Here is a 12,139-nt window from a genome sequence, read left to right on the forward strand (position 1 = left end):
CTTCAAAGACATCCTGAGTATTACAAAAGTGCTTTTTTTAATTAAAAAGTACCTCAGGTTTGAAGTGTGTACTTGAAATGCTCCTTGCATGTTGCATGTGAACTCTCTTGTGTGGATTGTGATAATTTTCTACTTAAAATTCCATGTTAAACAATTTATCAGAGACCAGCCTTGTCTTCATGACCCAGTAATGTCAGCAGAAATCACCAGAAACAAAAATGCTGAAATCCCCGCCTCAAAATAAAATTATTTCAGAAAATGATTTATTGGAAATTGTGTTGGCAGTGTAGCTGGGGTTGTTCTCTCTCTCACATGAAATGTTCAATTAAGTCAAGCTGTCTTTTCAGGCAGCATAAAATAGGATAATAATGTCCAAGATGCCTGATAATAATGTCAAACTTTCCTGGTAATAATGTCCAAGCATAACAATGCTTTTCCTGATGAAGGGAATAAATTGCTCTGTGGCTCTGACATGCCTGGGAGGTGGTAAAATAGGCATTGATTGCTGTAAAGACAATTACCTTCCATATTAGGAGAACATTTCTAAGACAAGTATAGCAAAGGAATAGGACACATTACTCCAGGAGGGTTTTGGATCTCCATCATTGGTTTTTCTCAGGAATAAATTAGGGAAAAAGTGCTGTTTATTAGTGTTTAAAAGGACATGAAAGCATGAACAGCAACACTAACTGGGGCTTTTGTAAATTAAATTCTTAACGGACTTTCTAATGTCTACAAAGTGAGCAATTATGGGCAATTACTTCACCTATGTTTTCCTGGAATGAAGAGGTTGCTGTTTGCATTGCTGGCTGTAAAATGAATTTTCATCTTCCTGGGAGATGCAGTTGCAGCTTTAGGAACTGAGGATTCACTCGTGTGGAACACTTGGATAATTCTTTCCCATGGCTTCCTGCAATGTTTTCTGATTTAAATAGTGGAGTCTTTGGGTTTTTTGGGCTTTATTTGCACTCAGTTAAAGCAGTTTCTCTCTGTCCTGGTTTTGTGTTGCTCTGTCCTGGTGCCACCTGGTGCTGGCTGGGGGTTGGGGACCTGTCCTGTGCTCCCAAGGGTTTTAATCCTCCAGGAATGGAACTAATGGACTGACCCTTCCAGAGCTTTGCATTCAGAAAAATAATGCTCCTTTGGGGACTTTTTTTCTGAATTCAGCTTTTCTCCTTTTGGGATTGTTTCAGGAATTCAGCTGGTTCACCCTACGGCCTCCCTGGGGGTGGGATTTGTGGAATGATACTGGAAAGTAGCTGGAAAAATCCTGGATTTTCTGTCATTCCTGTACCACTCCTCTGGTTCCTCATCTCCACATTCCTGGGGGCAGTTTAAAGCAGTTTTTACAGGACTTGTCTCCCAGCCTTTCACATTTTCCTGGAATTTGCATTCCCCTACCAACAGAAATATACTCATGAGCAAAAGCAGCAGGAACTCAGGTTAAATCAACCAGAGCATGGACAAGGACACAGAAAGTTGTTGGAATACTGTGGGCAACAAAAAGAAATGTAGTTTGTTTGAAAATTTAACTCATGTAGAGTCTGATCAGAAAACACCTTGAAAGAAGTGGGAATCAGGAGTGACCCAAGTCCCCAAAAGTCATGAGTAAATTTACAAGGCTTTTTTTCCACTCTTTACCTTAAAATGTTACTTTTCAGTTCATTTATGATGTTTTCTCCCCCCATCAACTGAGAGGTTCCTAATTCTGCATCAATACTTTTGGATTCTTTCTGGGAGCTAAAGAGACCCCCTGGGCTGGCTCTATTTCCTTCACCACGTCATTCTCTTTGTTCAGGGCACCAACCCAGCTGTTTTATTGCTCTGTTAATCAAGTTCAACTTCTTTTGGGTTTTAATATGAAGATAAATGCTTGAATCTGGTTTCTTATATTAAGTTTGGTTAAAAAATGCTGTTTAATGGGGAGAGGGGGGGAAGGCACTTATTTAAAACCAGTACAGGTATTTGTTTACAATTGGGTTTTCTTACTCAGGTGGTTTTTTAATACATTTTTCATCAAGAAGATTAGATTTTTAGGCCAGCAGTGAGATTTTTTTCCCTTTTTTATACATTTTTGTTTAGATTTTTAGTCACAGCATTTGTGCTTATTTAAATTTCAACCAAAACAAGAACATGCAGAGAGTAATTGGAGACTTAATGTCCCTAATTTTATAACCAAACCCTCTTTTTTCCTTTGATATGTTGAAAGACCAAGGATCCACAGCTCCATCTCTTCCTGAACGACTACACCACGTTTTTCACTGTGACTCAGAGTGGCATCACCCGCTACCTCACCCTGCTGCAGCCCGTGGACAGGGAGACCCAGCAGCTCTACACCTTCTCTGTGAGTTCCATGCCCTTGGAGAACTCTCTGGGCACTGCTCAGAGCAAGTGGTGGGAAAGGATTGATTCCAGCATCCTCTGAAGTCTTAAAATGGCCCAGAAGGAGAGCAGTGAAGGATGAGTTGGTTGAGAGCAGTATTTTAGATTGCCCTGCCAGCACCTTCTCCACAGCCCCAGGACTGTCACCTGCTCCTCATCCCATGGCAGGATCTGAGCCCTCTTTTTTATTCCTGGCCTTGCTTTGTTTTGTTTTGCTTATTTTGCTATATTTTTTTCCCAAATTAAAAAAAAAAAAAAAAAAAAAAAATAGGCTGGCAGAAAGCACAACCAGCAGTAAAAAAAAAAATAGAGAGGAAAAAAGCTTAAATGGATTTAATATTCCCTCAGGCTGTGAGTGAACCCCTTAACAGCCCTACAATGATTTGGATCTGTGGGCAAACCCAGTTCTTCTTCAGGGCTTCCCAGTCTGTGCCTCCCTATTTTCTGTCCATTTCATTGGAAAGGAGAGCTCAGATTTCCTCTGTGGAATAAGAAAACTCCCAGCTCTGTAATTCCTACCTCAAAATGTTGTCTGGGAGGTTTAATAGAGCTCCTGGGTGTGGTGATCTCCAGGTGAGACTCCCTGAACTCATCAGCTCCTATCCCAGCCCCTTCCCTGGGAAATTGCATGTTATTCCCTCTCACTTCTACATTGGAAAGGTTTGGTTGTGTTTGCTTTACTTTTGCCCTGAGTCTTGCACATGCAAGCTCAAGCTCTGCTGAATTCTCCCGTAATTTTAAATGCAGAGAAAAACAAAATGATTTTGGGTTGTCAGGCTGTATTTTCTCCTGTTGGAATTGTATTTCTCTTGGAACTGTATCGAGAACACACCAATAAAATCCATTCCTGTCCTGCTTTTTTTATCCCTCTGAAGATGACAGCTTCTGATGGAGTCCAGGAGAGTGTCCCAGTGACTGTCAACATCCTGGTGATCGATGCAAATGATAACACCCCGACCTTCTCCAACATTTCCTACAATGTCAAGATCTATACAGATATGAGGCCTGGGGAAGGTGTTATTAAGGTAATTTCAGGGCTTTTATTACCCTTGTTAACTCACTTTTTGTTAGCAGTATGTGGCTTTGTGCATCTAAATTGGAAATGCACTGAAACCAGCTAGAAATGAAGTTTGTGTATCTGCATCCACTTCATTAATTAAATGTCTGTTCAAAATTGCTCATACTAAATGTCAGGCCTGTTTTAGCTGCAGAGCTGCAGCTTCTTCTGAGGTTCTACAAAAAAACTCATGCTGAAAAATCTCAAAAGGAAAAGAAAATTCTCCTTTATTACTGGGACACTGAGATAAAACATTTTTGGAGAACAGGTAAGCAGTGGAGTAAGACATAACCAGGAATGTTTTCCCATGCCAGAAAACCTGCTGGTTTTTGCAAGTTTGTTTGTAGAGCAAATGAGCAAGGAAAAATGGGTTGAACACAGGCCCAGAGAGAAGCAGTTTCAGTTAAATTTTCCAGCACTGATTTATGTTCTAGTGCAGGACAGGAGATGAATCCTGGTGACACTGAAATTAATGGAAAAAGGCTTTTTTTACATAATTCTTCCAAGAGCTCAGCCCTGCACTGAGTGCTGCCAGTCCAGATGCAGAAGACAGGATGCCATTGGTGGCATTCCAGAGTGTTGAAGGCAGTCAGAATATTGGGAAAATAAAATGAATCAGCTGACTTAAGTATAAAATGCCATTTTCTGAGCTGTAATCAGGAATTAATTTGAGTGTAGCTGTGATGAGGAGACAGTTCAGTGCCCCTGCTGTCCCTCTTGAGCTGTACTTGTGCCTTTGCATCTTCAGCTCTTCCTTTGTATTGTTTTGTCTCCTCATCAGCTGGGGCCACGTGTGCTTGAAAACCATCAGGGACAGGCACAGGGGCATTTCCAGCAAGATCTGAGGGAAACAAAAAGGTTTGATAGTTAAATTCCTTAAAATGCTGCACAAGGCTGGGTGGAAACATGACAGCAAATACTGTTGTCCTGAAGGAGCCATGAAGCACGAGGCAGCAAATGTTGCTAAATGAGATTTCTGCTGCATAAAAAGAATGTTTTCTACTCAAAGCTGGCCTTGAGGATGCTCTGAGGTGTGTTAATGATACCTGGGATGAGGCAGAGCAGCTCCTGGGCCTGTCTGAAGCTGCTGCAGTGTTTCTGTGCTCAGAGGGAAGGTGCTGCTCTCCAGTTCTCAAACACAATCCTGGAGTTGCAGCTGCAAACATCTTCCAAGCCTGGAGGCTTTCAAAGAGCAGGAGGGCACATTTCTTAAGAAAATTGAGCCAGAACATGTTATTTGGGAAAGGAATAATGGGGAATAATGGGCCTTTAGCTCACCTCTGCTAAAACATTTAAATTTCAGGAGTCAGGTTTTCCCAAAACCATTCTTCTGTCTATACAGTCAGCACATGGCTATTTCCAGGTTTTCTGAGGGGGAAGGCAGAAAATTCTGGCTGGTTTGAGAGAGAAGTTTTTTTTTCAACTCTTGCCATGTTACCAGATGATCTAAGTTTCTTAATTACCTGGCTTAAAAAAAAAAAAAAAAAAAGCTAAGGGTCAGGTCTCAGGATTTCAGTAGACTGGTGATGATGCCAGAAATAGAGAGAGCCCAACCATCTATAATAATCAGATAGATTTTCAGCCACTTGGCTTTTATTATCCTTAGGGTAATATTTTTACATTTTTTTTCTATTTTTTTTTTCCCCAGAGTGCAGTTGCAGGAAAATGTACAAATAAAGTGGACAAATAATCCCAGTTTATGCTTTCTTGCTGCCCCATTTTGTGAGATATTGTTTTGATTTTACTCCTTAAATAAGCCCCAGAACATAATAGCTTTTAAGTTACTTGTGTTTGCTGTCTGGTACACTCTTAAAAAACAAAAGGAAATTTATTAATTCTTAGGTTCTGCTTCAAAATAACCACAAACAGCAGGCAACTGTATTCATTACAAACAGAATTTAATCCCCACCCCTTTTTTTTTTTTTTCTTTCTGCCTGGATGGTTAGACCATGGAATTTTCCTTCTTTCCCTGCTGCCTTTCAGAGAAGTGACAAAACCAGGTTTTATTTTTATTTCAGTTGTCTCAGTGAAATTGTTTCAGGCCTTGGTTGAGGAGAGTTAAGTTTAAATGTCTGTGTATTTTGTTCCTTTGAGCCTGAAAATTTCTCATATTTCCTTCTCATTTCTTAGGTATTTTAGGTGCTCCCTGAGAGTTTCTCCATTGAGAAATCTGTCCTTTAAAACAGTTAAATGGTAAATAATGGTAAATAATAACTGGCCCTAGAAAGATTATTAACAGTAAGCCCAGTAAAGTACTTAATTCCATCTTTTTTTATGTTATTATATTTTGCTGCCCAGTTTTCCATTTTTTCACTGCTGTGACATAGATATTGAAATGATTTACTCATTGATGGGTGGAGTTTGCAGCAGTAGTGCAACAAAACTTCATCTCATTAATTTAAATCTACTGTTTTTCTTTAGACATCTCTCACTTTTATATTCAGGATGCAGGGGATAGGAAATATTGAGAAGGAAAATGAGAGAGCTGGGAAGGGACAGAGGATGGTAAAAAATATTATTCACCTAAATCTTGGCCCATTAGAAGATTTTTTATATTTTGTCTTTACAGGAAAACTTGTGGACTGGCTTTAAATGTAATTCATGGAATGGTTTGGGTGGGAAGGGACCTTAAAGCCCCTCTAGAGCCACCCCTGACATGAGCAGGGACACCTCCCACTGTCCCAGGCTGCTCCCAGCCCCATCCAGCCTGGCCTTGGACACTGCCAGGGATCCAGGGGCAGCCACAGCTGCTCTGGGCACCCTGTGCCAGGGCCTGCCCACCCTCCCAGGGAACAATTCCTTCCCAATATCCCATCTGACCCTGAACTCTGGCAGTGGGAAGCCATTCCCTGTGTCCTGTCCCTCCATCCCTTGTGCAGAGTCTCTCTCCATCTCTCCTGTAGCTCCTTCAGGTCCTGGAAGGTCACAGTTAGGTCACCCTAAAGCTTCTCTTGCCCAGGCTGAACAATCCCAGTTTTGTTGCTCTTCCTGGTGCAATGGCATGACTCACATTCAAGTGGTCTCTTCCAAGAAAAATTAAATAATTCCCTGATTGAAAATGGATAATAAAATACACAGGGGATCAGTGCCCTGTTCCCCACTAAAACAAGTTTTTCTGATTGCATCAGTACAAATTAATTTTTAAGGTCCTGCCCTAGCTTATCCTAACTTCTTGGTTTACAGCTCTTAAATGTGCATTGTGCCATAAAAGAGCAGGACAGTTTAGCAGAAATCTTAAGATCATGGAACATCTGCAGGTGGAAGGGACCCAGAGGGATCATGGATCCAGCTCCTGGATCCAGCCCCCCCAACAATCCCACTCTGTGCATCCCAGGAGTGGTGTCCAAGCACTCCTTGACCAGCCTTGGGGCTGTGACTTGTTCAGTGCTGAAACAGTCCTCACAAAAGTCATTTCCACACCCCACTTCATCTTTTATTTACATGTTTATTTGCAACCTTCTGCCCATCAGGTAATTAATTTCCATCTCCAAAGCAAACCTGATTAGCAGAAAGAGAAAACAGAACCAGGCTGTGTTTGCACTGCTCAGTCAATGTCCCTGCAGACTCAAGGAAAAATAATGGATTGAAGCTTGATGAAATGTCTGGAGGAGTTAATGAAAAAGTATTTTAACCTACTCAGAGATCATTATGTGTGGTTGACTCAAATCTCCAAAACAATCCTGGAATTTTTCCATCACACTGAATCTGGGGAAAGCTGCTGGGAATGTTGGTCATCACTTTATCTGTCCAGGGCCAGGTGACCACAAATGTTGCTGTAAGAAGGTTCCAAGTCAAACACTGAAGCCCACTTTCCTCCAGTAATGAAGTGAGTCTGAGCAGGGTTTATAGCATAACCAAAGTGTGTCTTTGTAAGCTTAAGGCCAACCTTCTAAACCTCCTTTTCCTCCCAAGAAAACCACTCCTAAACCTCCTTTTCCTCCCAAGAAAATCACTCCTAAACCTCCTTTTCCTCCCAAGAAAACCACTTCTTGCTGCAGCAGAATCCACACCTGTTTTGCCAAACTTTTAGTACAATAAATGTTGATGCAATGAAGCTGATCCTGCTGGATGAAAATTTCTTAGGATTGTAAGTGAAACCTTGTTTTGTTCTTTTCCCTTTACATTTTAGCCTCTGTTTCTTAAATCTTGTTAACTATGGAGCTCTATCGGGCTGGGACAGCTGGAGATGGGATTTATGGAGTCATACATTATGGCAGCAGTTAAACTTTAATTCTATTTAATCCCAGATTTGATTCCTGGTTTTGCTCCCAAAATGTTTTTCAAATCACTTATCTTTCCAAGCATTCCCTATTTGTAGGTTTAATTAACCTTCTTAATCTCTGTGCTTGTGTAGTCAATTATTTTTCCTTTTTCATGTCGTCACAGTAAAAACTGGCCTGGTTCCAAATCCTGTCATTAAATCCTCAGGACCCTGTATTTTACATAAAGGCTTTATTTATCTTTTGTGTCTCTGTGTGTTACTTTGAAGTTCAGCAGACAAGGTTCTCACAGCTCTGTCACTTGGGTGGATAATTACTCTCTGCAAGGTTAATTAACATATCCAGGTATGTATAGAAGCTATAGAATGAGTGATTAAATTAAAGTTTTCATAGGATGGTTCCTTCTGAATTCCAAAAGAAGACAGAGAATGAGGTAGATTTTAAAATAATCTCCACAAATATTAATTTGTTTTTTAAATTTTTAAGAGGAGGTGACCTCTGTTCCATGACTTTTTTAGGGCATTTTAAGGATTTATCCTCACTATACAATGTGCCCCAAAATGCTATAGGAGATTAATAAATATTTGTTTTTAAAGCTATTGTGGGCTTAATTTTTGGTTTGGAGAATATTTATGACTTTCTACATGAAATTTTGTATTTCACTGAGCCTCTGTGCATTAAGGATCAAGATTATCTTGGACACCAATTAGGTCCCTGAGTTTTCCCTGGAAGTGTCCAAGGCCAGGCTGGATGGGCCTGTGAGCAGCCTGGTATAGTGAACAGTGTCCCATGGAACTGGATGAGCTTTAAAGTCCCTTCCCACCCAAACCATTCCATATTCTGTGAATTCACATCCTCCTGGTGCTTAATGTTGTAAATGGGGTTAACTCAGATATTGCAGCTTGGGGGTTTGTTCTTGTTTTAATGGCAAGGTTTGGTTCCTGCTCTTCTAAATTTTTAGCCATCCTTGGGCAAAGGTGTTTTGCTTGTTCCAGGTGGTGTTTGGCAGTTGGTGGAGGTGGTGGTTTGGCATTTTTAGGTGTTCCTTTTGCAGTTGTAGGTGGTGGTTTGGCAGTTTGAGGTGTTTCTTTGGCAGCTGTAGGTGGTGATTTGGCAGCTGTAGGTGGTGATCTGGCAGTTTGGGGTGTTGGTTTGGCAGCTGCAGGTGGTGATTTGGCAGTTTGGGGTGCTGGTTTGGCAGTTTTAGGTGGTGATTTGGCAGTTTGGGGTGCTGGTTTGGCAGCTGTAGGTGGTGATTTGGCAGTTTGGGGTGCTGGTTTGGCAGTTTTAGGTGATCTGGCAGTTTGGGGTGCTGGTTTGGCAGCCTTGGGCAGTGCTGTGAGAGGCTGTGAGCTGCTGAAGTTGCTGCATTGATTGGTAGATGATTCTCTATCCAAGTGTGGCAGGGCTGTCAGGGAGTTCCTGTCCCTGACTCAAGCTGTCACAAAGGGACAAGAGGGGCCCAGAGGCAAAGGCTGAGGCTGCTGTTCAGCTCAGGGAGTGGCTGTTGTTCCTGCCCTTGGCCTTGCAGTTGGTGCTGAGGTTTTCCATCACTGCTGACATCCAGCACTCCCATCCACCATCCCTGCTTGCCCCAGGACAGGAGTGTTTGTGTCAGAAAAGCCAAGGCACAGACCTTTGAAGAAGCTATGTCTCTTCTTTTTCATCCTCACATTAGGATTCCTGCAGGGATCCTTCCTGAGGCTGGGATTACTTTGGACATCCCAGAAAAGCTCTGCTGTCATCCCTGCTGGTGCCCTTTCCCATTCCCCACCTCCCACTGCTTGCCTGGAGCTGGGAGCAGCAGAGGAGCCCATGGTGCCATCATTCCCTGTAACTTCCATTGCCAGCTGTTGGCAGCTGGATGCACAGCTGGATGCTGTGGTCTCCTGCATGTTCTGGTGCTGCTCACACCAATTTGTGTCATTCCTTGTGCTGTCTGAGGGAATGTTGTCCAACAGAATGAAAAGTCAGTTGAAGAACCCATGTATCAGCAAAACAACTCCTAAAGGAGGAAGAGACAACAAGGACAGGTTGAACAGGGCTTGGAGAACCTGGGATAGTGGAAAGTGTCTCTGTCCATGGCAGGCAGTGGAATGGGATGAGCTCTAGGGTCTCTTCCAACCAAAACCACTCTGGGATTTCCTTCCATGCTTCACTGAAAGCAAATGTATTCCCTGGCTGATTGTGTGTTTGATTTAGCATGACTCACTACAGAAACGGGATAAACCACTTCCTTTCCCAGGAGGAAGAGAAGAACCCCCTCATGTCATTACGTTCACCATTCGAATTTGGGTCTAATACCATGATTTAGATTTTTCTCAACTCATTTAAAGGCAATGTGGCACTTGGGAACACGGGTTAGTGGTGGCCTTGGCAGTGCTGGGTTAACAGGTGGATTTGACCATCTTAGAGGCCTTTTCCAACCTGAATGATTCCATGATTCCAAGTGTGTATCCATATGGAACATCTTCCATTTCCCTTCCACTTGGCTGCCATAGCTGTAGGAGCATATTAACACAAACATTGCTCTCCAGCTTTGCACGAGGAGGGCTTGGAATGCCAGGCCTGGATATGAGACTTGCTGGCAGCACCACAGCTATCACCTGGAAAAGTGGAGAGAGGGATGGGAAATAAATAAATACAATCCTCTTATTATTACTGCTACACAAAGATGTCTTCTTCTCCCTTATGCTTATATATTCCAACCCACAAAGAATAAACTCAGTCTAAATAATGTTTCTTAATTTGTATCTTAAAATAAGTGGCTTGCAGTCTTTAGCAAGCAGTTTTTTTCTCTGCTTCATTATTTTTACACCTATTATTCTTCATTTCAGCTGTATCTTTGTTGTGAAGTGCTCACACATTCCTGTGAGTTCCAGGTGTTCCAGTCCCCCTCTCCTCTTCCCCAGTCACCTTCCCAGCGCCCGTGGGGGTTCCCCTGCTGACCCTGTGGCTTTGCCTTGCAGCTGACGGCCGTGGACGCGGACGAGGGAGCCAATGGCCAGATAGTGTACGAAATCCTGGCTGGGGCTCAGGGAGACTTCGCCATCAATGAGCAGACGGGGCTGATCACCATCGCTCCGGGAGTGGTGCTGGCGGTGGGGCGCTCCTACGCGCTCACGGTCAGAGCCTCTGACAGAGCCCCCCCCGCGCAGAGAAGGTAACCAGTGCGGCTGCTGACGCCTGGGGCACTGCTTCAGCAGCTCAGCACCAACACCTGTGCCACTGGGCTTGATCATTTTGTTTGCCGTGGTCTGTTACTTCAAAGTTCCCAGTTGTGCTGTCATTGCGCGTGTCCGTTCGTTCATTGAGGTGAAGGGATGGAAAGAAGACACCAAGTGAGAAGGGGGGTGCTTTGCGTGCAGAAAATGCAAAAAGGATACCAGAGAATGGGGTTGCTGAGCTGGGGACCCTCTCCAGATGTGGGGTGTGCAGTGTCCCCATTAAGACTGAAATTCCTAAGGGCAGAATTATCTCTGTTGACCCCAGCTGAAAAAGAGCAGATTGCAAATTTAGGATTTAGGCAGGGAGGGGAACATCATCATCTTCAAGGTCCCTTTTAACCCAAATCATTCTATGATCTGTAAGTTCAAAAACCAGCAAAGGTATTGAGCCCTGCTTACCTGCTTCTGTGGAGTTTGTGTTCTAAAGGTGGCAGTTGTGCCAAAATGTCATTTCATGAAGGTGTGGAGGGAGCAAAAAAATTTCTGTCGTGTTCTGATAATGTGCTAACCTCCTTGTCCAAAGAGCATGACAGGAAGGAGCAGGAGGTTCCAGCACTTAAACCTCCCACAATTGTAAAGTGAAAACTTCATCTTCAAATGGGAAATGTAAGAAGGAAAAAAATACAAGAGCAAGGTTTCAATAATTGGTTTTTCTCAGGACCTGCTGTTTCTGTCATATCTCCAAGAAAGCAGCTCATGCTGTTGTGCACAAAGTTTGTGATTACTGTCCCTTCAACTTGTTAAGTTGTTCATAAAATTAACATCTGGTAGCAGTCCCCTGATTGAATTTCACTCTCTTTTTTGTCCTGCTTGCTTTTCTGATAAACCCTCTCAAGCTGGTAGTAGGCTGCTAATAGTGCTGAGGAGAAGATTGAGGACAATTATGCATTTATTTTGTTTAGTACTTCAGAGTGAAGGCAAAAAATCAGTAATTCTCCTTGAGAGAGTCTAAGATCCCCATGGTGTAGCTCCACACTACAGCTCTGATTGCCATCAACTCCTTTTGTGCTGGAGAAGTCTTTGTGTTGCCTAAGCATATGTATTTCTGAGGATGGATGTTGGGAGCCTGTGCTTCCTCCTCTGAAAATGTCTTCAAGGCAAATAAGAAGTGGAAAGCTCTTCCAGGATAGCCAAAGTCACCTGGAAAGTGGCTGGGTTTCAGTCTCTCCCTGGGTTATGCACAAAGCAAAACCCAGCCACTGAGCCTGGCAAAGGAACTGTAGCTCTGCAGCCTTTGTGAACACAAATTTAAA

The 12,139-nt window shown here is 42.8% G+C and overlaps 1 protein-coding gene across 2 annotated transcripts in view; it reads left to right on the forward strand.

Annotated features, from left to right (window-relative positions):
- The window catches only part of PCDH15 (protocadherin related 15), a 643,053-nt gene that overhangs the window by 505,462 nt on the left and 125,452 nt on the right, over positions 1 to 12,139 (forward strand). For both annotated transcript variants that reach the window (XM_056495514.1, XM_056495516.1), the window contains 3 exons: positions 2,210 to 2,344; positions 3,258 to 3,407; positions 10,629 to 10,822. In XM_056495514.1, coding sequence (XP_056351489.1) covers positions 2,210 to 2,344; positions 3,258 to 3,407; positions 10,629 to 10,822 — 479 coding nt within the window. The remainder of the gene's footprint in view (positions 1 to 2,209; positions 2,345 to 3,257; positions 3,408 to 10,628; positions 10,823 to 12,139) is intronic.

The sequence above is a fragment of the Oenanthe melanoleuca genome, chromosome 6 (genome assembly GCF_029582105.1).
Source record: "Oenanthe melanoleuca isolate GR-GAL-2019-014 chromosome 6, OMel1.0, whole genome shotgun sequence".
In the NCBI taxonomy this organism is placed as follows: domain Eukaryota; kingdom Metazoa; phylum Chordata; class Aves; order Passeriformes; family Muscicapidae; genus Oenanthe; species Oenanthe melanoleuca.